We start from the raw sequence: 23,235 nt of genomic DNA on the forward strand, positions 1-23,235 counted from the left end.
AATTGTTGAAATAAAATGAAAATGCTTTTTATGAAGCCAAAAATAATAACATTGGATATAATTCTCATTTGATGAAAGAAACATTAATACCTAAGAAAATAGATGATCCAAGAGAAATGCATTTAGGAATTCTATGAACAGAGGGGTGATCTTGTTAGGCAGTATATGATTTCTAGTGGACTATTACAAACCTGATGGTTTATAATAAACTGGTGGTAAATTTCATAGAAAATTAGTAACGAATTTCTACTACAATCTAAGTGTGTGAAGCACCTGCATATTTAATAGAGCCTTCTTGGTTAGCATGTTATAATGCAAAGGAACCAACTGAAGCTGGTGAGGGCTTTGCTATCATGGAATGATGTAAGAAAGGAGGCTGTTCCATGAGCAACAAAACTTTGAGTTGGCTTTTTCTGTAGGCTTAGGTCTCATTTCCTTTATACTACCACACCCCCCCATCCCCACCCCCATCCCTTTTATTTTACTTCTACTAAGCTAAAGATGGCATGTTCTTTAGCAGAGACAGCTTCTACTGTGCTGAAGGATATGGCCGAGTTCTTCCTTTCTCCCTCAGAAAACTATAGATTCTTTTCCCCTTTCCTTCACCCCACCAGCAGTATTCATGAAATTTATTAAGAACGTAAGATCTGCAAATTTTTTCAGCTCTTTGAATTGTGTTTGAAATTACCCATCAAACCAGAAGTTGTTAAGGGGGACAGATGTCCACCCAAATGGACAATGCAAATGTATGAGCCTTATTTCCTTAGGGGGCAAGGCTGACAACAAATTACTGTAATTAATGTCTCACCCTGTCTATATAAAACCTTTTGTCAAAGGAGGACAGAGTAGCCTGAGTGCACTAGATCCCTATAGACTGAGGAGGCAAGCAGTCATGCTTACTTTTGTGACACTGGCCAGTCAGCCAAAAAAATGGGTGACCTAGAACGTCTTAATGGTATTTCCATCCTCCTGATGTAGCCTGAACACCTTTGAGCCTTGTTACAGCAAACATTTTTGTCTGCCTGTCTTAAACCTGTTCAAAAGCATGAGTGCATACATAAGGCATTCTTAGCATAATTCAGTCACCCTAGCATAATGTCCTGGGTTCAGCAGTAGCAGTCATTTTTCTCCTCCTTGGTAGCTGGTGGAGTGCAGTGTTTTGACTTTCAGCTCGGGAACAGAGCTGATAACAAGGATGTTTTGGTTTGGCCAAGGACTTTGTGAGCCTCATGCTCTGCCAGGGAGGAGGGGAAGCCAGGAGGAAGCAGAGACAGGACACCTGACCCAAACTGACCAAAGAGGTACTCCATACCACAGCACGTCATGCCCAGGATGTAACTGGGAGTGAGCCGGAAGGGCGGGGAGACTGCAGGGTTGGAGGAGGTATCGGTCGGTGCTTGGTCGGGCTGAGGGGGGGCAAGTTATTGGTCGGCTGGTGGTGAGGTGTTGTATTCTCTTCCCTTGTTATTTCCTTTATCATTATTATCATTGGTGGTAGCAGTAGTGATTTGTGTTATACCTTAAGTTACTAAACTGTTCTTATCTCAACCCGTGGGAGTTGCATTCTTTTTTCGATTCTCCTCTCCGTCCCTCCGAGAGCAGGGGGAGGGCAAGAAAGGGGGGGAAGTGAGCGAACGAATTACCTGATTGGGTTTAAACCACGACACACACTGTAACTGACAATGACTATCTAGAGGGCATCATGGCCAACTTGGGTGCTCCAGATCATTTCAGTTTGCTCCAACAGATAGAAAAGATCCATAGGGATGGGGAAACATGTTTCATCTCCCTTGCTGCCCCTGCCTTGCTGCTCCTTCCTGGAGTAAGGCCATGGGAACTTCAGTTTTCATTCAACCTTTTGTTTTCAGCAGCCTGTATGGTTTGGGGGTTTTATTTTTCCCTGGGGAAAATGAGAAGTCTTTCGTATTATTGACAGCTAATATAGGATAGCTTTTCATTCATCAGCTACTTTTTAGATAAGGTAGATTTGAATTGGCTGTCTCCTTATAACCTACCAGTTCTATCTTTTCCAGGTGACAAAAAATATTCTCCTTTCTATAAACAGAAGCTCCCTACAATCTTCAAATTATTCTTTTCCCAACAGAGTCTGTGGTATGGTAGCATGGCCAAGAGGTTTGGGGCTTCTGGTGCTGAATGTGAAGAAGGATGGAATGAAAGCTTAGCAAGATGACAGAAATACTGACCAGTGGCCTTCTAGGCAACAGTAGTGCTTTTGTTTCTAGAAGTAGCAACATACTCAAGTCCTTTTCTTGTCAAGGCCTTTACCTGGATGCAAGTGTCAAGAAAAGGCTTCTACAAGTGCAACCATTTGTCCTGGGTTCAGCAGTAGCAGTCATGTTTCTCCTTCGTGGTAGCTGGTGCAGTGCTGTGTTTTGACTTCCAGCCTGGGAACAGTGCTGGTGAAACTGATGTTTTCAGTTGTTGCTAAGTGATGTTTACCCTGACCAAGGACTTTGTGAGGCTCATGCTCTGCCAGGGAGGAGGGGAAGCCGTGAGGAAGCAGAGACGGGGCGCCTGACCCAGACTAGCCAAAGAGGTATTCCATACCACAGCACGTCATGCCTGGGATGGGCGGTAACTGGGAGTCACCCGGAAGGACATGGGCTTCCGGGTGGGACTCGTTTCTTGGCCGGTGGTATTGTATTCTCTTCCCTTGTTATTTTCTCTTATCATTGCTGTCCTTGGTAGTGGCGGTGGTGATTTGTGTTGAACACTGGTTGCTGGACTGTTCTTGTCTCAACCCGTAGGAGTTGCACTCTTTCGATCCTCCTCCCTGTTCCTCTGGGAGCGGGGAAGGGGAGAGCCCCAGATGGGGGGGTGGGGGGGTGGGCTTGGTTGCTGTCAGCCCGGCACCACTCACTGGCAGTGAGTGAACAAGCTGTCTGGCTAGGGTTTAAACCACGACACCATTGCATGACCTTTTTATCTTCTTGGACAGGTAAGTATCAGAGAGGGAGAGAAGTGAAACCCAGAGGTGGAGAGAGGAATGAAAAGCGAAGGGACTCATCCAAATACAGAAACTCACCAGGTATGCATTTGACACTTTATTTCTGTATAGAAATGGTAAGAAAATTCAGAAAGGCATAATACATATGAAGAAATGCTGAGAACTGCAGGCAGTGTGCACAACGTATTGCAGCAAAAGCAAGGGGAATATGCATGTATCAGTCACTGACCCCTATTACCAGCAAATCGCTCTGTTGGTACTCAGATTTGAGACAGCTTGGTTTGAAGATGGCTGCTACCCCTGCTATCATTTACCAATGGCATTTAGATAATATATAAGTTTATAAAGTATCAGAAAAAACACTGGACATCTTTGGTAGATCACACTAAGATCTTGAGGGCTGATGTTTCTCTCATCAAAGTTCAGAGAGATCTGAGGGATTTTATTTTTTTGTTTTTCCCCAAAATAGGATGTGGTTGGGTTTTTTGTTTGTTTTTTTTTGTTTTGTTTTGTTTTGTTTTGTTTTGGTGGGGTGTAGTTTTTGTTGTTGTTGGGTTTTTTTTGTTAGTTTTTTTTTCTTTATTGTTTTCTTCTTGTTTATTTTTTTAGTTTCTGTTTCTGCTTCTCTCTGCCCACCAGGAGCAGCTGTCAATGAAAACACAGTGGTGCAATTCAGTGCTCCTTCCTGCTGCCTGTGCATTTTCTTTTAGAAGCAAGTTTCTCTTTACTTCTGGACCTTAACAGGTGTCTAAGATATGCAGCTGTATTCCAACAGCAAGCAGTACTCTTCTGAAGCTAATTTGAATCTTTTTCAAGGTGTAGCAGTAGTTCTGCATTCATAAATATCTTTCTGTCATTTCTTTCCTAATCCAAAGACTCTCTCAGTATACTTTCTTTCCTATTTTCCATTCTGTAGGATGCAGATGGCAAGGCAGAGGCATATGACTTTTGTACCACTTTCTTTTTTACTACCACAAATGAAAAGGCACTCAAAGAGTAGTCTTGTGACATACCATGAAATTACTGGAAGTCCTTTCCAACCCTAACTATCCTATTCTAATCCCAACTATTCTATGATCCTATGAAGTGTGGAGTCAAACAATGTGAAATAACTACTACCCTATGACGTGCTTCCTAAACTGTATTCCAAATATATCCTATATCCTATAATGTGTTTCCTAAACTATATCCTAAATCTGTCCTAAAGTATATCCTAGAATTTGTTTTAAAAAGACATAGTAATAGATGAATAAACATAAACACAGTAACAAGTGTATTAATAAACATAGTAACAAGCATAGTAACAATGATAATCTCAAAATCCAGAGGCCAGCTCCCCAGTTGGGGAGATGCTCCATCAGGTGGGCGTTTGCTGGCAGGGCTGAGGAGTGAGCCAGCAAGGCCTCCTGCGAGGGCTGGGATGGGTCTGAGGGCGCTGCTATGGTTCCAGGGCGAGGTGGTGGAACCTTCTATCCAGAGCAGAGGGACATGGTGGCTGTTGCCTAGGTGGTGCTGGGGCCGCAGGGTAGAACTCCAAGCCCAGGCAGCAGAGCACATTCAAAGCAGTAAATGGGCATCTACAAGGGCAGAGTCAGAAAGCGCTGATGAAGCCATGAGGGCAGGAGCAGGCAGGACTTGGCTCCTGGGCATTTTGGAATATGCTGTAAAAGAGGTCATTGTTAGCACAAGAGAGAGGCTCCTTACTGGTTCCTTACTGGCAACTACAGTGTTGCTTTTGTCCCTTCTCAATACATGTGATACCCTCAGAACATGGGAAGTTGACAGAGACATGCAGTGCCCCCTTGCCAGGCAGCAGGGCTCAGCAGGGAGCCCTTGGAAGGTGGGGTATGGTCCTTTCCAAAACCCAAGCAGCAGCATCCCTTGCTCTGCCATACTAAAATCACAGGTTGGCAGGCAATGCTGGGGTAGTATGTTTCACCTGACATACATGTTTCCCTGAGGGCAGGTACATGCTTCCTGTCCAGGACCATCCTGTGCACCTCAGGAGTGTTTCCTGTACTCAGAGCTTGGCAAAAAGATGGAACACAGGCTCTGCTACATACCTGGGTGCCTTGTTATTCCCCTGCTTGAATTTTTTCAGTTGCCCATCCCTGACAGCTCAGTTTTGATCTTCTTCTGGCATGGTGGCCCATCACTGCCCTCTTCCCAGGCTGCTCTTCTCTTCCCAGTGTTGCGTGAAGAGCCTGGGAACCTTTCCATTCAACAGTATTGTTAGACAGGTGAAGCCATGATTACCTTGAACCAAGCAAAGCCGGGCAATTTTACCTTTTCTCCCTGGAAAAGCTCCTCTGCTGTTCACTCTCAGGAGCAACAGGAGGCACCTGCAACGGCAATGTGTAGGTTAGCAGGGGGCAAGGACCTCCATGCACAATTGCTACCCTAGATCTAAAAGGCACATTCCTTGGATGGGTTTGGTCAGCTCAGCTGAGCCAGTTGTGTTGAGATCACCTCACAAAGCGGGATGGCCAACCTGCGCTTTGGCAGAGCTGCAGGCTGGTGGATGACCATGCTTGTCCCTGCAGCGACAGCAGCCCCACCTTCTGAGGGGGGAGGCTTTTGTTGTCACACTGCTTGTGCACTTCACTTACCTCTGCTGTTTCCAGCTCTGCTTGTGCTGCTGGTGTCTCCTCATCCCCCTTGCTGGCCAGCCCAGCCACCTGCTCTCCAAGGAGTTCCTCATGGTGTTCAATAAGGAACTGGATGAGCTTCGTCACCTGCACACAGTAAACCACTGGTTTCACTGAGGGGGCTGATGAGGGCTCAAACAATCTTTCCCAGCCTGACCTGTTCTTCTGTGCAAGAAGATGCAGCCATGGGGCTGCTCTTACCAGCTGCTGCTCCATGGCTTTGCTGACTGGAGGAGGCAGCCAGGACCCTCTGAGCAGCAAAGCTGGGCTGGGAACGCTGTAGCTGGGTGGTGAACACAGTGTACCTTCCCTGTCTCCAGAGCCAGGACATCCAGGGGCAGCTCCTGGGGTGGGCTCAGAAGGTTTGGTGCCAGGCAGATGGCCAGGTTCCCAGTGGTCATCTTGGTTGTGGCCACATTCTTGCTGATGCTGCTAAGCAGCGACAGCAAGTGCCAGAGCAGGAGGAGGTTGGCCTCTGGTAGCTTGCTGGCCACCCTGAGGGAACAGAAGCACAGCGTTAGTGAAGTTAGCATTGACAGCACAGGTCTCCCAGGCTGATCTCACCCAAGGCCACTGCCTGCTCTACAGCAGAGGGACTGCCTCTGCTGAGATACAGCCACCTCCCTCTCTCCCTGCCCTTCTGAAAAGGGCTCTTATTGGAACAAGCCCCAGCGCTTGTGGGAAGTGATCCCCAGAGAGAAAAGCTTTTTCGTGCCCCTCTCCCCCAAACATAAACCCCACAGCAACAGGAGGTGGCTTGCAGGAGCCGTGGCTATTTTAGGCAGGCCACTGCTTTGCAGCTGAGTCCCAGCCTGTGCCAGTCCCTGCTGGCTGTTGCAACACTTACTCTTTCAGTGCTGCCAGCTTCTCCTGTCTTCTGGTCTTCTCCATGGTGTGCATCCACTCCTCAAACAGCTGGGTGTTGAGGAGCTTGGAAGGGATATTACGAAGGAGGTCCTGCAGTGCCAAGGGCTCCACGTGAGGCTTTGGCCACTGCACCCTTGGCGCATCTGCAGCATCCCCAGCCCTCTGGCTCATGAGCAGGTAGCTGGGTTTCTGCTTGTGCTCCCGCAGGTGCCCATCAGCACCAAGAGAGCCAGGAGCTGCAGGGCTCTGGGTCAGCAGGGCTCACCTTCAAGAGGACAGCCAGCAGCAGCACAGGCTGGTTTTCCAGCTGCACTGGCACCCCGCTGTCCAGGGCCTCCCTGACCTTGTGGCAGGCATGCTGGCTGGCTGCCAGCTGGAAGATCCCCTCCCTGGATGGGCCATGCTCATTGAGCAGAGCCAGCAGGTCCTGAAGGCACAGAGGAGGAGAGCTGCTGAGCTGGAGACAGGCCCCGAGATAGGTGCTGGGGACAGCCACTCTATGGAGGAGCCAGCTGGATGGGATGGGATGGGATGGGATGGGACTGGATGGGATGGCATGGGGAACCCCTGCCCAGGGTGGCTTACCTGGATGGGCTGTGGCAGCATGCCATCTTGGCTCCAGAGGTCTGCCAGGGGCCGGCCAAACAGAGCTCCTGCACCAGCAGAGCCTGATGGCCCTGGTGCCCCTACTGCAGCCGAGGTCCCTGGCAGTGCCAATGGCCAGGGCAGCCTCCTCCTGCTCCTGTGGGTCCCACCTGCTGCCAAGGGAAATAAAGCAAAGAGCTGTGGAGGAAAAGCACCAAGAGAGTACTCGCAGACTCCCTCAGTGCTGTCTCCCCATCACTGAGGGCACGGGAGAGGTGGCATCATCTGGGACCAATGGGCCCTGGGGCTCAGTTCTCTCCTGCTGAAGTGATGGGGATGGACGTGCCCTGCAGGAAGGGCAGCAGCAGCCACATTGCTGCACATGTGCCCACCTGCAAGAGCAGGAGAGAAGGGCCATCCTGCCACTGTCTTCTCCACACTCACCATCTACGTGGCCACATCCACCTTCACTACCGGAGAGGACAGGAACTGGCAGCTGCCTGGCACCAACCTGCAAGAAATGGGCTGCACTCACCAAGGAGCCCTACAGCAGAAAGGGCCCCTGGCAAGCTGCATCAGCCTCTGGCTGTGTGTAAGAGGTGGGAATGGGTGAGATTGCACCACAAGTGACACTGACCTGGGCTTGGCGCTGTAGCAGCTTCTCCAGGCTCCCGGCATCCAGTGTCATCTCCTGGGCAAGGGGAAAAGAGCAGAAGGTGAGGAGCGATGCAGCTGATGCCAGGCTGGAGCAGCCCCTGGGGACAGAGCAGAGGCAGGAAGGACACTCACAGCATGGCGGCCATTCAGATCCTTCATCACCATCCTGATGGACGGCAGCTGGGTCACCCGGGCTCCCTGAACTCCTTCCGGTGGCCTGTGCACAGGGAAGGGGGAGAGAAGGGGATGTGTGAGACCCAAGCCAGCTCTTCCCTTTGCTGCCAGCCTGGGGAGCACTTCCACACTGCCAGGAACAGCCAGTACCACCCAGCAGTGGAGCGGTAGCAGCAAGAGTGGCAAGGATGGGGCTGGGCAGGGGTTGGCTGGACACAGCTGGATGAAACATCTTCACCACCTGTGCCTGCTCAGCAGTGGGGGCACCTCTGCCTGCAGCTGTGGGGCACCTGTGCCCAGCTCAGAAGAGGTATTTTCTGATTGTTTGGATGCCACTCATGAAGCATTCCCCATGATGAGAGTATGGACAGCCCAGGCTTCAGTGCCAGGCAGGGCTTACCCAAGGAGGGCGCTGACCCAGAGTTCCTTCACTGCCTGGGAGCTGCCAAAGGAGAGGAGAAACAGCCTCAGTGCCTGCTGTGCCCCAGCAGAAGATGCTCCATGGGGCACAGCAGAGGTGCTGCCCACCCCTCTGGTGGGACGTTGCACTGAGACTCACCAGAAAGTGACAACACAGGAGCCACAGGGCCAGAGGAAGACAAGGGAGTTGGAGGCCTTCCCTTCCTCCTCCTCTTCAGCAGCATCGCCAGCTGAGCCCTTCCCGCTGCTCAGCACCTGCAGCAGGCCCAGGGCCGGGCACAACAGTGGGTGCGGGGTGCTGCCACATCTGCAGAGAGCAGCAGGGAGTGAGCTGGAGGTGGCCGAGCCCACTGGCTCCCCTCTAGTGCCTGCCAGCCATGGGCAAGGCCATGGGTGCATCCAGCACCAGGGTGCTGGGGCCCTGGGGCTGCTCCTTGGCTGTCCCTGCTCTGGTGCCCTGGTGCTAGGGGCAGGGCTTGGGAGGAAAGGCAGCTGGGCTCTGGCTGTCTTACTTGGTCTTGGCGATGACCACACTGTCCTTGAAGAGGAGGAGGTCCCTCTTCTTCCTCTGGACATGTCCCTGGGTCACCCGCACATGCTCCCTGAGCAGTGGCTCAGGCAACACCGGGTCAGGCTTGCACTGCTAGTCGGGACCAGGGACATCCCTGCAGGGCAGACGGCGTTGGGCATGAGCAAGGTGGCTGCTGCGGGGCCCAGCTGTGCCAGTGCATCCACGAGCTGTGGGGGAACCCACCTGGACCTGCAGCAGCAGAGCCGCTGCCCCATCCTGACAGGGGCGTGAGAAGACTTGCAAATAAGAACTCCTAACTCTCAGGATGGGAGTGCTCTGCCACAAGAGAGAAGCACCCCCAGTACTGCTGGTGCTGCCACACAGCACCATCCGTGCAGGCACTGGGGCCGTTGCTGGGCCAGCACCTGGTTAATACGAACACCATCGTGACTTGATTCTAGAACCTGGGGGCCCAGATGGGGCGGAGCCCTGCGGGGCTCTCTCCAGTATGCCCATATGTCTATCATACTACACAGCCCAGACCTGGACTAACATCAACCATAGCTATACTATAATGAAAACAGGGCCACAAATACTCTTTCATCATTTTTTCCAATGTATGAACAGCTTCCAGGGGTTTCTGAGTGCGTTCAGAAACTGAAGTTCTGCAGACCAGGGTTTCTTTCCAGCTTAAAATCATTAGCAAACTTACTTGTGGTGCAGTCAACTCTGGAATCTAGATAATTGGTTAAAACATTGAGCAGAACTGGCCCTTGAATTGATCCCTGAGGACCACCACTGGGAATGGCTGCCAGCCAGATGTAGCTCCATCTACTATAACCCTTGGAACACTGCCATGCAGCCAGTTCTTTGCCCAACACACCAAGTATTTGTTCTTCTCACAGTAACACAACTTGTCCAGAAAGCTACTATGAGGGACAGTAACAGAAGCTTTGCTAAAAAACAGAACAACCACATCCTCTACTTTCCTGACATCCACTAGGCAAGTGACGTTATCAGAGGAGGATATCAAATTAGTTAAACAGGACTTTTCCCTTGTGAACTGTGCCTCATGATTTCATTGTCCTTAAAATGCCTTTCAGTAGCACTCAGGTGATCTTCTCCATTACTATGACAGAAACTGAGGTTAGTCTAGGGGTTCTGTCATTTTCTGGATCTCCCCTCATGCCTTTCTGATTGAAATGGAAGAAGGTTGTCTTCCAGTCATCAGGGTCTTGCCCAGACTCTCAAGATCTTTGATCGAGGGGGATCCTGTGTGATTTAATTTCTAGGTTGTTCTGTGTGGAGTCAGGAGTTGGACCCAATGTTCTCCACAGGTCCCATCCAAGTCTGGATATATTCTGTGATTCAATTATTCCACAATTATTCCAGTTAAAATTTGTTGATGTTATTATTTCAAGTGGAATTCCTGCACTTAATCAAACCAAGATCCAGGTATAGAAGCCAAGGAAATTAGTAGAATCAGTATTTTCTTTCAATCACAAACAAAACTATAAAGTCGTCTTGCAGAATGCTTGCCATTGTTAAGTTTAGTAAAAGTATGACTCAAACAGTGAGACATCTGCTTCCATCCACTCTAAAAAATACACCATATATAAGCAGGTAAGCAGGGATGTCACAACAAGATATTTTTGGCTTCTGAAGAATGAAACAGAAGTTATAGACGCTAAGTACCAAACATGCTAAAACTTGATAAGTGTCAAGACACTTCATGTAATCAATGAAGACAGAGAAGCATCTCCAGAAAGCAATCTGGATTTTAGATGGAGTGTCCCTCTGGAGACTTTTATTTTCTGCTGTCAGCTGAGTGTGGAATACTACACATTTAATAGCCTTCTCAATTTAAAGATGCAGTGTAGAGGAGTAGAGGAAAATCACCTCTGTTAACCTGCTGGTCACACTTCTTTTGGTGCAGCACAGGACACAGATTTGGTAGGAAGTTCTTTTCCTAGGTTATAGAGGAGAAATCCAAAGAATGCCATTGACATTGAAAGTTCAGTACCAGAAATTTCTCGAAGAAGATTGTGTCATCCCTGTCTTGCCAGTGGCATTTCCTATCAACAATTATCATATTGCATTTTTAGGAATTTTAAGATGTTTAAGAAATTGAATTTGAATAACAGCTTTTTTAATATCTGTTTTTTTTTCTTGTTTTGTAAATTCTTAATTCTTTGGTACTTCAGAAATAAACATTAACTACTGCTTATTTTCCCATATACTTTATTACAGTTATAATTTTATTTTTTCTGAGTTCTGATTTTCTACAAAGATAGGACAAATATGAAATCCTTATTCTTCATATTAATTTTCCAATATCATTTTTGTCACAGTTATATCTTAATAACTTGCATTACAAACCAGAATGTCAGGTGTGTTCAGATTTAGGAATCTAAGACCTATCTCTATAAAATGCCTATTTTCTCAGCCTATTTTTTGTTAGGAAAAGTTGTGAAAAACAAGTGTTCAGTATCTTTACTCAATATTATAAACTTATCTGTAATATATACACTATTGCAGTACTTAAGTCTCTCAGTAGTCAACTTACAATTTAAAATGAATGAATATTCATTACTTAAAAAAATGCATTTTAGAACTAAAAATCAAAGATTGTAAATCTGTCATCTTTTCCCCATCAAAATTGTAAATAAGGAGTATCACTTGTAATTAATTGTAACACCAAACTCTCCATTGTTGCTGTTGCAAAAGAATCTTTTACACTTAGGAATTATAAATTAATTATTTTTTAAAAAGAAAGCACTGATATAGATTTTTTTTTTTTTTTTAGTCTTTCTATCCTTACAGTGTAGGATCTGATCTTCAAAGCATTATTTACCTGAGAAATCCTTACTATGCAAATAGTTATATTCAAGCGTAAAGTCATTGGCTGCATGAGTAAACTGTATATGATTGATCTTTTCTGTAATGCTATTGCTAACTTTACAAAATGGAGCAAGAATCTATGAGCTCAAGGCTGCATCATGTCAGTTGAGATTTTTCTACTGATTTCAGTGTAAGCCAAGGAGGGCCTTAAAGATGCCAAAAAGACATTAACTCAAATCTGTATTACTGGGTCATAGCAAACTTTGACCCCCCCTCATTCTGGAACTTGGTATACTCTTGAATGTATACCAATTTGACCATTATTGAACACAGTGATCTTTACTGTCATATCTCACCTGGAAGATATGTGCTTTTACTGGTCAGACAGAACACAGCAGGTCAAGCACAAACCTTCAGTCTGTTGATCAAAAATTTAATGTTTAGTGTCCCTTGTTCAATTTTCACAATGAAAAGTACCCTAGGGCTCTAAAAAAAAGGCAGTTAGACATACTTGTATTTGGACTTCTTGCTCCTTTCAGCAGCTGTCGATACTTTGTACATTTGTACGCTTTAGAACATGTAGCTGATGCAGTGTATTTTCATGATATATGTGATAGAGAAGGGCAAAAAAAATCATTCTTGTTTGACTGACACAGAAGTTTGAGGCACTACACTAGTATCTAACATTCCATAGTGCTTTTATTCTACCATTTTTAATATATAATCTCAGAAAAGAACTTTCATTTAGTTTCAATCCTTTTAAACTTCAATGCTGAGATCATTGTTTAACCTTATAAATCTTGGAGTCCCATAATAAGCATTATTGAGGCCTAATTACTTCAAACTTCATTAAATGGTCTGTTCCGTTGAAGATAACCTAGGCAAACTGAATATTGGCTTCCTTATCAGGATTCTGTTTTCCTTCACAGCAAAGAATTAATGAGTTACAGTTTGTCAAGGACAGAATTCCTATGCTGCACAAAATAGTAGGTTTGAATTATGTAATTTGGAAGAGTGCCAAGAGTGCTTTACTTGATACCATCTGGAAATGAGTCCATACATTATTTACTACAGAAGAGGAAAAAAATTATTTTTCTTTTAAGACTTCTTCTTGATTAATGTTCCTGATATTACATTGATCAGATTATGCTGAAGGTTGTTGAAGCTACACATCGCTTTACTTGACTTACCTACAAAAAAATCTTAACATTGCTGGAAACATCAAATAAAGGACAACTTATATTTTGTGCTTTACACATCATGCATCTTTTTGTGAAGAAATTATAAGTATTTGTGTGTGTTCAGTGTATAAACCCCATGTTATGCTGAATCAAAATACATCTATTCTTTTATATTAAAAAAGGAACAAATAAAGAAAGCAAGTAAATAAATTCTTCATGTTAAGTTTTCCAAGGGAAATAAAAGACCCCATCTTAAAATATGCTGAATAGGAATTTTGGTTTTTTGTTTGTTTGTTTGCTTGGTTTTTTGTGTAAAGCAAAAATTGTTCTAAGCAACCCTTCTGGAAATATATGATTTAAAAAACAGATTTCAATTTTCTTCTGTATCAAAGTTAAAATGTAAAAGAATTGAGCTATGCAGTAGAAAAAAAATTTTGATGATATAAAATTCAGTCATTCGGTCAACTTTCTGAATGATGTTAACACCTTAGCACCTGACTTCCTCCTTACTTTTTGGATTTATTTAAGAATTTTTATTCATTCTCCTTTTCTGTCTGTGGATGTTAGTAGGTGAAATAGAAAGACCACTAAAAAAAAAATAAATAAAAATCTACAACCAAATTTCCTGATATAAATGGTCCAGTGAAGGACCATTAAAGAAAATTTTCCTTACTGCTTGAATTACTGGAATAGCAAGTGCTCAGTTACTCTCAGGGAAAGGTATATGCGCAGGTCAATCAAAAAGTAGCAGGTGTCCAATGCAGTTAACAGTTTCAGAATTTAGCTGTAGAATCCTAAAAAAAAAAAGTCTGAATATATATAAAGAGTTTTTTTTCTAATTCTTATACTTTGACAGTATTAAATGAGAATTAACAAGCATGTTTAGGATATCAAGGTGACCAGTTTGGGACATTAAAAAGGAAGACATTCATGCTTCTGAAGGTGTCAAAAAAGTGTTACTGCTTCAAGAGATGATTTTTTGTTTTTGTTTTTTTTTTTTGTTTTTGCTTTTTTTTTTAATATTAGCAACCTACTATTTCCTCTTCCTAGCACATTCCGAAAAAAGTGTTTGAGTTCATTAGAAACTTTCTCAGGTATTTAGCAGGAGACAGCATACAAGGACTATTTCATCCCAAATGTTTTAAACTCAGGAAAAGTCTAAGCAGTGAAAAACAGGATCATAAAAATAAAAAATCCAGGAAAATTAAAACCAGACATTCCTACCTACCCCACCTCACCTATGAGCAACAAGAACAATTAATTTGCCAGGAAATTGTATGCTGGCAGGAAGGTTTACTTTAGTCATCACTTGAAACTGAAGTAAAATAATCCTATAAAACCGATGGAAGAAAAAAGCTCCCTTAAACCCTCAAATCTCTTTTCTTGTCCTTTAAAATATTCAGTACTTCTGATTTTGTGAAGCATACATTTCACCCCTGATGTTTTTTTATCTAATTAATCACTATTAACATTTTTGTGATCATGGAATTTGAGTTATAAATAACGATATGCCCAACTATATCTGAAATTAAGAAAGGGCACCTATAAAAAAGGGTAGTCAAGAACTTCTTTGTAAAACAGTGTTTGTGCCACGTTAACACACGCGGTTCAATTTAAAGTCTCACACACAGGATAAACACTTGTGACTTTCTGAAGATATATGTGAATTGCATTAGTAGACATCAGTGATGATCCCCTACTATTTTAAGCAACAAATAGTCCTGTCAATGACTTCAGATGAGCTGAAATAAACTGAGCTCTGTGAAAGTGAGAAAATAACAGAAAATTTTTATCAGGATTACAGAAGTTGACAGTTACCAAACCAAAAACGTCTCTTCTAAGCTAAAAGGCCATCATCTTTATTGTAATAAATTTGAATAGTCAAGAGTTTCTGGTTAAGTGGCATTACTTAAAAAATGCCTAATACTACATGTGTGAGTTGTCCCAGATGTTACAGTAAGAATAGTCACTTTTGCCAGCAAAGCAGATATTTAAGTGTTTCCATAGTATGGCCTGAGGCTGATATAAGTATCGTGTCTGCTATGGAAATAAAAGCTTTTAATTTCCTCAGACAAGTAGATAGAGAAAATTAACATTGAGAGGGCAGTTACAATAGCAACATTGCTAAACTGGTAAAGAAAACCACCTTACCCCCCCCGCCCCCAACTTGTTAATTGTGTAATGCTATCAGTTTGGAAACAGAAAGCTGTATTTACTGGAACAACTAAGAAAAATTGTTTCTCTCCTTTCTAGTTAGAATCATAGAATGGTTAGGGTTGGAAAGGACCTTAACATCATCTAGTTCCAACCACCTTGCCATGAGCAGGGACACCTCCCACTAGACCAGACTGTTCAAGGCCCTGCCCAACCTGGTCTTGAACACTGGCAGGGATGGAGCTTTCACAACTTCTTTGGGCAGCCTGTTCCAATGCCTCACCACCCTCACAGCAAAGAACTTCTTCCTGATATCTAACCTAAATCTCCCCTGCTTAAGATTTCCCCTTGTCCTATTGCTACAGTCCGTGATGAAGAGTACCTCTCCAGCATCCTTTTAGGCACCCTTCAGATACTGGAAGGGCTGCTATGAGGTCTCCATGAAGGCTTATCTTCTCCAGTTTGAACAACTCCAGTTTTCTTAGCCTGTCTTTGTACGGGTGGTGCTCCAGAGCCTTTATTATCCTCATGGCCCTCCTCTGGACTTGGCCCAACAGCTCCATGTCCTTCTTAGTTTATGACAAAAAATAATTTAATCACTAGAAAAAGTAATCAACATATAGATTTTATATTCTTATTGAGCTGAAAATAGAAAGCTATATTTCAATTTTCTAAGTATAGAAGCTATATAATTTGAGATTAACTACCTCATTTATTTGACTTAATGCAGCTAGTAGAGTAGGAAGAACTATTCTGCTGTCCAGATCTGGATGCCAAACTTTAGCTAAGCAGAAATGTTCTTCAGCAGCTATTAACTGAGAGAAGTACTCTATTCTGCTCTCATGAGATCCCATCTGGAGTACTGCATTCAGCTTTGGGGCCCCCAGCATAAGAAGAATGTGAACCTGTTGGAACAAGTGCAGAGGAGGGCCACAAAGATGATCCGAGGGCTGAGGCACCTCTCCTATGAAGACCATTCAGTTCCATTCCAGTTTCATTACACATGTTGAAAATTCAGTGTTCTACAACTCCTAATATAAAACTCCCCATTCATTTCAATGTTTGTTGGTTTTGGGTTTGGTTTGTTTTTTTTTTTCTTTTCCTTTGAAAGGCTTTTCCACCTAACAACCAGAAGTTTACAAAGACACTAAAAGGGGGAAATAAGACAAATATCTTTATTTCAGCCCATTGAGCAAACAGCACAGTGGGCTGAAAGTACAAGTACTAATACTAGGGCTGAAGCCCTAGTAGCTTCTTAGGGCTCCATCTTGCAATGAAGTATGTGGATGATATGCCTATCAATATTTTAAAACATAACTGCCATAGTTGTGTGTATGTACAAAAGAAATGTTATACATCCCTGTAGAGAATAAAAACCAATAAGTACATATAAGCAAATACATGAACCTGAAAAAATTTTTCTAAAAAAAAATTTGCTTATGTATTTTTTTAGGAATAAAACTGCAATGCGTTATTAGTCACATGTAATTGTCATATTCTAGTTCAATTTAAAACCTAGGGTTTTTTGAAAGGGTTTTTTTTTGAGTTTTTTTTGTTTTTTTCTTTCATGTGGAGAAATCTATAGATGTGCTGGGATACCTTAATCAAAACCCATTTTTATCTCCATAGTTCTATAGATTTCTTAGACCCAAAGTTAAATGAATACTATAATATATAGCTAAAATAGAGAAAAATTCCATATCATAAAATGCAGAAAATTATTTAAAGGATATAATTCTTAATATAGTTCTAGATTTTTCAAAGTAATTTTATAAAAACTGTATATTCAACTGTTCCTAAATGATTTTATGCCTATTAAATTCCATTTTAAAAGTTATTGAAGAATAATGCATGACATCAACTGTTACATATTTAACATTTCTACCTCTTCAGAACACATACTCTTTTAAGAACTAGTACATACTGTCTGAGACCTGTAATTCCAGCTTAACTATGGCTTAGTAAATCATGTCTGAATTGTAACATTAAACATTAAACTAGAGTAATTCTAGGAATTAACACTAATTTTATAACCAAAATCCAGTTTATATCAGAAAATTGATACTCTAAACACAACCTTTCTTTGCTCTGATTGGATGAGTTGGTTCAAGTAGCTACTTAGTTACTTTTTGAGAAATGTATGCGTACCTCACAAACCTCTCTAAAAAGCCTAACAATAAAAGGGTTTAATACAGAGACCAGTAATGCAAAATAAGCCTTCACTTCTACTAAAAATAGATTCTTTGGTGGCCATCTGTATATACAGGATAAAAAGCCTCCTTTTAAATAAATAGCATTCAATGGATAAAAGTACATGAATTCTCCATGTTTGGTGTCACTTAATTAAAAACTGTCTTTAGCAATGAAAAGAAAATAAAACAAAGATTGTCTTAAAAGCCCAGGTTTAATATGAGATCTAAACTAAGTGCATTTTTCTAAGGAAAAAGAAAAAAAATGGATCTTAAATTTTCCTTACTTACTCTTATGCTTTACTAAACTGTTAAATGTTCTTTTCTGGTGGTTACAAATAAGCTTCCATTATTGTCAAAGTGTTGGTTCCTAGTCCCTTAGCTGCCCCTATTGTGGAGTTAAAGTATCACTGAGTTTTTTTGTAAAATAACAAGGAATATAGTCACAGTCGTGTACAAATTCATATACATACTGATATACTGACACTTTTATCCAGGCTAAAAATCTGTCCTTTTTCATATCACTTTATCCTGCAGATGAAGGAATAAATTAGTTACTGGATTTTTTTTACTACAAAACTAAATCTTGCATGTATGTCTCCTGTCTTATAGGAGTTTTACTGAAATTTAGGATGAGATCTTGCCATCTTTTCTGATCTTGCAGTATTCAGTCAAACTATTCAGACAGCAGTACAATTATGGTGAACGGCAGTGGAGAAAATAGACTTTTTATATTTAACTTCATAAGACTATAATAATGTTGAATGTGAATTAACCTGCATTTATGCAGAGGAGATTTCAGAAATGTTGTCAGTCTGTTTTATTTGCTTATGCTGGAATTGCACCAGGGAATACTCAGACTTAGTTATTCTGACTAAAATATGGTGCTGTTTATAGCTTTTTAATATTTTTTGCTGAAGGTTAAATATACCTGGAAGATAAATATTTAATTATCTTGGAAATTTTCAGATGCTCTTACTTTCCAAAATACTTTAAGTCTCTGTAATCATCATGACCAGGAAACTGATATAAGTTGAGGAATTAGTGAACCACAGTGCAATTAACCTGAGTAGGTGCAAACATCTTCTGCATTGTGCTGTGTGTCCAGGGTGGCCTTCAGGCTGTATTGTTCTGCTCAGATCTCAGCCACAGGATAAACTCAGAACCAGGAGCCTCCAGCTCCCACTTGCTTCTGGCAATTATACCACCTTCATTGCCTTGCCTTGCCTTTATCTAGAAGCGCCGCAAGAAGTTCTCATGCAAACACCCTTTATGAATATTTGGTTTCTGTAAGAAAATTATGTAATAGCCTAAATGACCAAAAAGGAGGCATTTCTTTCCATTGAGGTATCTAAGGATCTGTGTGAAGTAGGAAAATCCATCTTTTGTCCACCTGACACTGCACAAATGCTGTATGAATGGGATCTTAGCATCTGAAGGTGAGGAAGACTTACTTGTTATCTATATTATTCTGATTATTCTGTCTTATTTCATTCATTTTTTTAACCTGCCATTTTTTTGTTGTTGGCCTTTTCTTATTAAAAGGCAGAAAGAAACCTGCAACCTCTCTGTCTCTTTCTCTTTCTTAGCTTGCCACCCCTTTCACTACTGCAGGAGAATCACTAAACATTTCTTGCATGATTTCCTTTTATTTTCAGAAAAACTGTGTTTTAACTCAGTGCCATTTTTATGGACAAGAATGAAAGGGTTCAAACTGATTTAAAAACCAGTAACATACTTGAAGCATGACAGAATTTACTTCAGATTGTTCCTGTACAATAGAGTGATTTTGGTTTTGTGTTGCTGGTTGGTTTCGTGCGTCGGGGTTTTTTTAGGTTTTTTTGTTATTATTTTTTGTTGTTTTGGGTGTTTTTTTAAATCTTGCTAAAAGCATTCTCTATGAATAAAGTGTTCTAAAATTTATTTTGATACCTTCTCTACATAAAAGAACATTTTCCCCTTCCATTTATGGTAATCTGTTGCAAAAACTGGGAGAATTCTAGAAAATGTCTTTATAAAACTTACAATTCAAAATAATTCTTCCAACTTTTTAAAAGATTAGATTGAATGATGACTTTCAAACAGCACTCTGACCACTTACATCACTGATATAGTGCCTGATCCTTAACAGAACTTTACTGGATTTGTAGATATCAAATTTGCACCATTTATGAGGGTACTGTTTTGAAACGTCTACAATGCTCCTTTTGCCTTTCTTTTCAGGACGTAGAAATCAAACCATTCAGGCTTGAAACTGGGGAAAAAAAGATAATATTCTTAAGCATACTTCAAACTTTCAGCTATCTAAATGAAAACTCAATCTCCATCATCCCTTGTGTTTTAACCTACACAGCATGAAACAAATAGAAAACTTAAAATAGGTTTTGAAACAGTGAGTAGCATTCTTCCCTCAAGTTCACTGGGTAGAATTTCAGTAACTTCTAAATTTCTGGGAACCTAACTGTAATCACGACTCAGCAAAAACAGAAAATGTGGCAAAAAAATCCAAGGCTTTTTCTTTTGGCATTATTTGACAGTGTGAACTAGCCCTGAAAAAGTTTCATTTCATTTCTTTTTAAGTGAATCTGACACAAATACAATGGCATTCTGTATCAGCTGAGTGTAAGTAAGAATCAGGTCACTGGTTTGTTAATCCACTGTGTCATCATACTCCTGGAATATCAGTTAAGGTTATTGCTTGCATTTATAATGCATAAATTTTGTGGAAAAGGAAATTTAGTTATTGAGCTAAAGCTTGTTATCTTTGTCATGGCTTAATAGACAGCAGCAATGACAATAAAATAAATGCTGTAAAGTTTGCACTATCTAACATGTGCAAAGAAGTCTTTAGGAGTTAGTGCGTTACTTAGCATTATTTCTGTGTGGTGAGGCCAATTTACCCACAAACATCTTCATGCTGTAAGCAAGTCAGGTACAGGCAACTGAATCAAGCCCTAACTCAAAACTAGCAGGAAAGAAGCTCTGACTCAAACTAATAGGAAATAAGTTGTACTCTAATATACATTAAGATCTTTTAAGGGGAAAGAAACCTAAACTGAAAATTTGTATAATGGAGGATGTAAACTATTTGCCACACTCCTACTGTTTGCTTTAATCAGAACAGTTGGAATTCAGTTTTTCATATAGTAACACACACTTACATTTCTCTATGTAGATATGTATTCAAGCCACTTACATTTCATGAATTCATGGAATCATAGAATACCTCAAGTTGGATGGGACCCATAAATGTCACTGCTAACTTGCCCATAGATGGAAAACCAATAAATTTTGAAATGTCCTTAGGTCTTGTGTAAAAGATACGGATTCTCTCCAGATCTCTTCTGCCAGCCCTAAGCATCTCAGATTCTCTGTGTCTCAGATGGTACAAAAGTGTCTGTATATGTTCACCTAAATCAAGCCTTTAGTCAGTACGATCAATGTTACCTTGAAAGCTGCTCATGTCACCCTAAGTTAGGCACCTTCATGTGGTCAGCTGGATAGTCCTTAACTCCATTGCTTATACTGATTAAAGGCTTAATTAACTTGTCCACATATATAATATCTATGTTTAGTGAAATCTGAGGTCTGCACAAGTCTGGCAGACACGGCCCAAGACTGAAAGACCTGCCCTTCCAGAAAGGGCAGATGGACTATATGTGAGATAGTCCCATATAAAAAAGATGGCACTGGACACCTGTGTGTAAGCAGCTGATCTGAATTCACATGTGTGGATATACATTACAGTTAAATGGCCTAATCTTAAATTCCAGCTAATGTATGCTTCTAAGTTATTAACAGATATATAATCAAATGATTCATTGACATATTCTTGTACCATTCCCTTCCTCAGAAGGCAGGTCACTAAGAACCTTATTTAAAATTAAAGGTAGAAAATTTTCTATTCTTATCTTCACTTGAGAACATGACTTCCAGAGATCACATTTCTCACAATTGATTATTTTCCTTTCTTGCCTTTAAAATTGTGGATATTTTTCAGCCCCTTTTCCATTGACTTCATAAACAAAGTTTATGTATCTACCAGCTGATCTACTGCTTAATCTCTCCTGGCTGCTTATTGTATTACTAGGCACAGAGATGCTTACAGGTTCTCTGGTCCAGATGTGTCTCTCATCATGTTCCCAAGCCACATCACTCTTCCTACCCTGTAGTTAGGTTTCTACATAAAGCAAACCCATCAAAGTAAACTGAGTAGGAGGTGTGACATGTACACATAGAGTCCTGAACTTGATGAATAAGAACTGCCCTGAGATTTTATCACAGCAATTGCCAGCGTAGGAGTTTATTTTCAGCCTCTTTTTATAATGAAAGGATTGAGATCTGCCTATGGTAACCATATATGATCCCAATATTGTTACACTGCAGCTACCTTGAATCTCTGGAACATCATTTTTGTGAAATATATAGAGTGTGATTCTGTGCAATGCAGCATTCAGTTGAAATGTGCTGTGTGAAATGAAGTGAAATGCAAAGTATGACTTCTCAAGCCATGCTTTGGAAGAAACAATTAACAAAATATTTCTCTATGTATGCAAAACTGAAATTCTGTGCACAAATAAATAATAATATGGTGATAGTACAATAATATTAATCAGTCAGGGAAAATATTAGGCATAGTCTGCTTTCAGATGTGAAGATGAGCTAAATAATATGGAATTTTACCTCAAGAGTTCAAGAAAATGTGAAGTTTTTATTTGTTTTCAGAGAAACACACAAAAGCTGAAGAAAATATTATTTTGCTATTTCAGCAAAATATAATTAGATCAATTTGGAGGGAAGGAGAAAAAGATTTTTTTTTAATTTTTTTTTTTTTTTAGTGTCTTCCAGCTGGAGATATGGAGAGACAAAGAAAACTAATATTCAGAGAGATTTTCTAACCTTATCTTCAAGCTAAAGCCATCAGGAGTTGCTCGGTAATGGTGACAGCACAAGATTCATTTGGCTTATTTCATCTTGCCAAGGACAATTGTACAAAGACAAGAAGAAAAGAAAAGCAGTCTATGCCTTTTCTTGTCGATTACATTTCATAGGTTGCTTCAAAGTTAAATTGTTTTCAACAAATTCTGCAGCTGAAAATGCTCAGGGAACAAAATAAAATGTAATATCCCTTAATTATATTTTTTTTTACTACAGAAGTAGTAAGAATTGTAAAAGTGTGAGAAATATTTAAAAAATAAAAGCTGCTGGTTTTGTCTAACAACATTAGTCACAGTGTACAGCAATTCAAGTTGCTAGCAAATAGCTGCATGTTATTCTATAGTCTTTTGAATCATAGTATAAATAAGTGAATCAGAACGAGGATACTTTCTCAAGCATCATTATACAGAAGACTTGTGACACTTTGTACATAACTTTGAATCCTTTAGCTTATTTCCAGCAAAATTATTCATGGCTTGGACTCACCTGTGCCAGCGCTATATTCCTCTCATTACTGAAGCATAAGAGTAACTTTCCTTTCTTCTGAGGTTTATTCTCATAATGCTGCTGCATTGAAAGAAGTAAAATATGATCCCAAGTTTACAACTAGGAAATTACATTAGAGAAATATCAAAGCCTTAAGCCTACAATGACTTAGACTTTGTAGGACAGAGTACTGGAAAGTCTCTTAATGTGTAAGAATCGAATTGGCCTAAGATTAATTTTTCTTATTGTGGTGCTTACAGAGAATGAGTGATACTGGATTACTCACCTTTTGGAAAATTAGACCCTTTGAATATTCAATGTTTCATTTGAAACAGGGAAATTGCCATCATAGAGTGTGAGACAGTATAAGACTCTTTCACGTCTCTGAGATGCTTACAGCTACTGATCTTCAGCTTAATCTTGTTGGTTCTTTGAAGAATCCATATGGACAAAAAAAAAAAAAAAAGAAAAAACAACAAAACATGAACACACAGAAAACAAGAAAAACCCATAGAAAGTGCTAGAATAGCTTTGTTTGCCTGATACATATCTGTTGTTTCTGAGATAGAAGTTCTTCCTATAAACATGACATTGGCAATACATAATTCACTGGCCT

At 41.2% G+C, this 23,235-nt stretch overlaps 1 protein-coding gene and 1 long non-coding RNA gene across 2 annotated transcripts in view; both read right to left on the bottom strand.

The window, feature by feature from the left end:
- Positions 1–4,969: 4,969 nt before the first annotated feature.
- Positions 4,970–23,235, bottom strand: part of LOC134166689 (T-cell activation Rho GTPase-activating protein-like) — a 1,836,444-nt gene continuing 1,818,178 nt past the window's right edge. The window contains exons 6-12 of the mRNA XM_062624580.1: positions 7,069–7,213; positions 6,749–6,910; positions 6,464–6,573; positions 5,922–6,111; positions 5,578–5,703; positions 5,255–5,310; positions 4,970–5,180 (exon numbers count right to left, since the gene is read on the bottom strand). Of these exons, the coding sequence (XP_062480564.1) occupies positions 5,066–5,180; positions 5,255–5,310; positions 5,578–5,703; positions 5,922–6,111; positions 6,464–6,573; positions 6,749–6,910; positions 7,069–7,213 (904 nt within the window). The 3' untranslated portion in view covers positions 4,970–5,065. The remainder of the gene's footprint in view (positions 5,181–5,254; positions 5,311–5,577; positions 5,704–5,921; positions 6,112–6,463; positions 6,574–6,748; positions 6,911–7,068; positions 7,214–23,235) is intronic.
- On the bottom strand, positions 7,837–9,120 carry LOC134166768 (uncharacterized). The gene is made up of 4 exons (XR_009965984.1): positions 8,832–9,120; positions 8,459–8,626; positions 8,300–8,341; positions 7,837–7,942 (listed from the first exon to the last, which is right to left on the bottom strand). It is a non-coding gene; the product is annotated as an uncharacterized LOC134166768 (long non-coding RNA).

Source organism: Pezoporus occidentalis, unplaced genomic scaffold (genome assembly GCF_034315485.1).
Source record: "Pezoporus occidentalis ecotype Australia unplaced genomic scaffold, CSIRO_AGI_Poc_V1 ctg27, whole genome shotgun sequence".
Classification (NCBI taxonomy): Eukaryota; Metazoa; Chordata; class Aves; order Psittaciformes; family Psittacidae; genus Pezoporus; species Pezoporus occidentalis.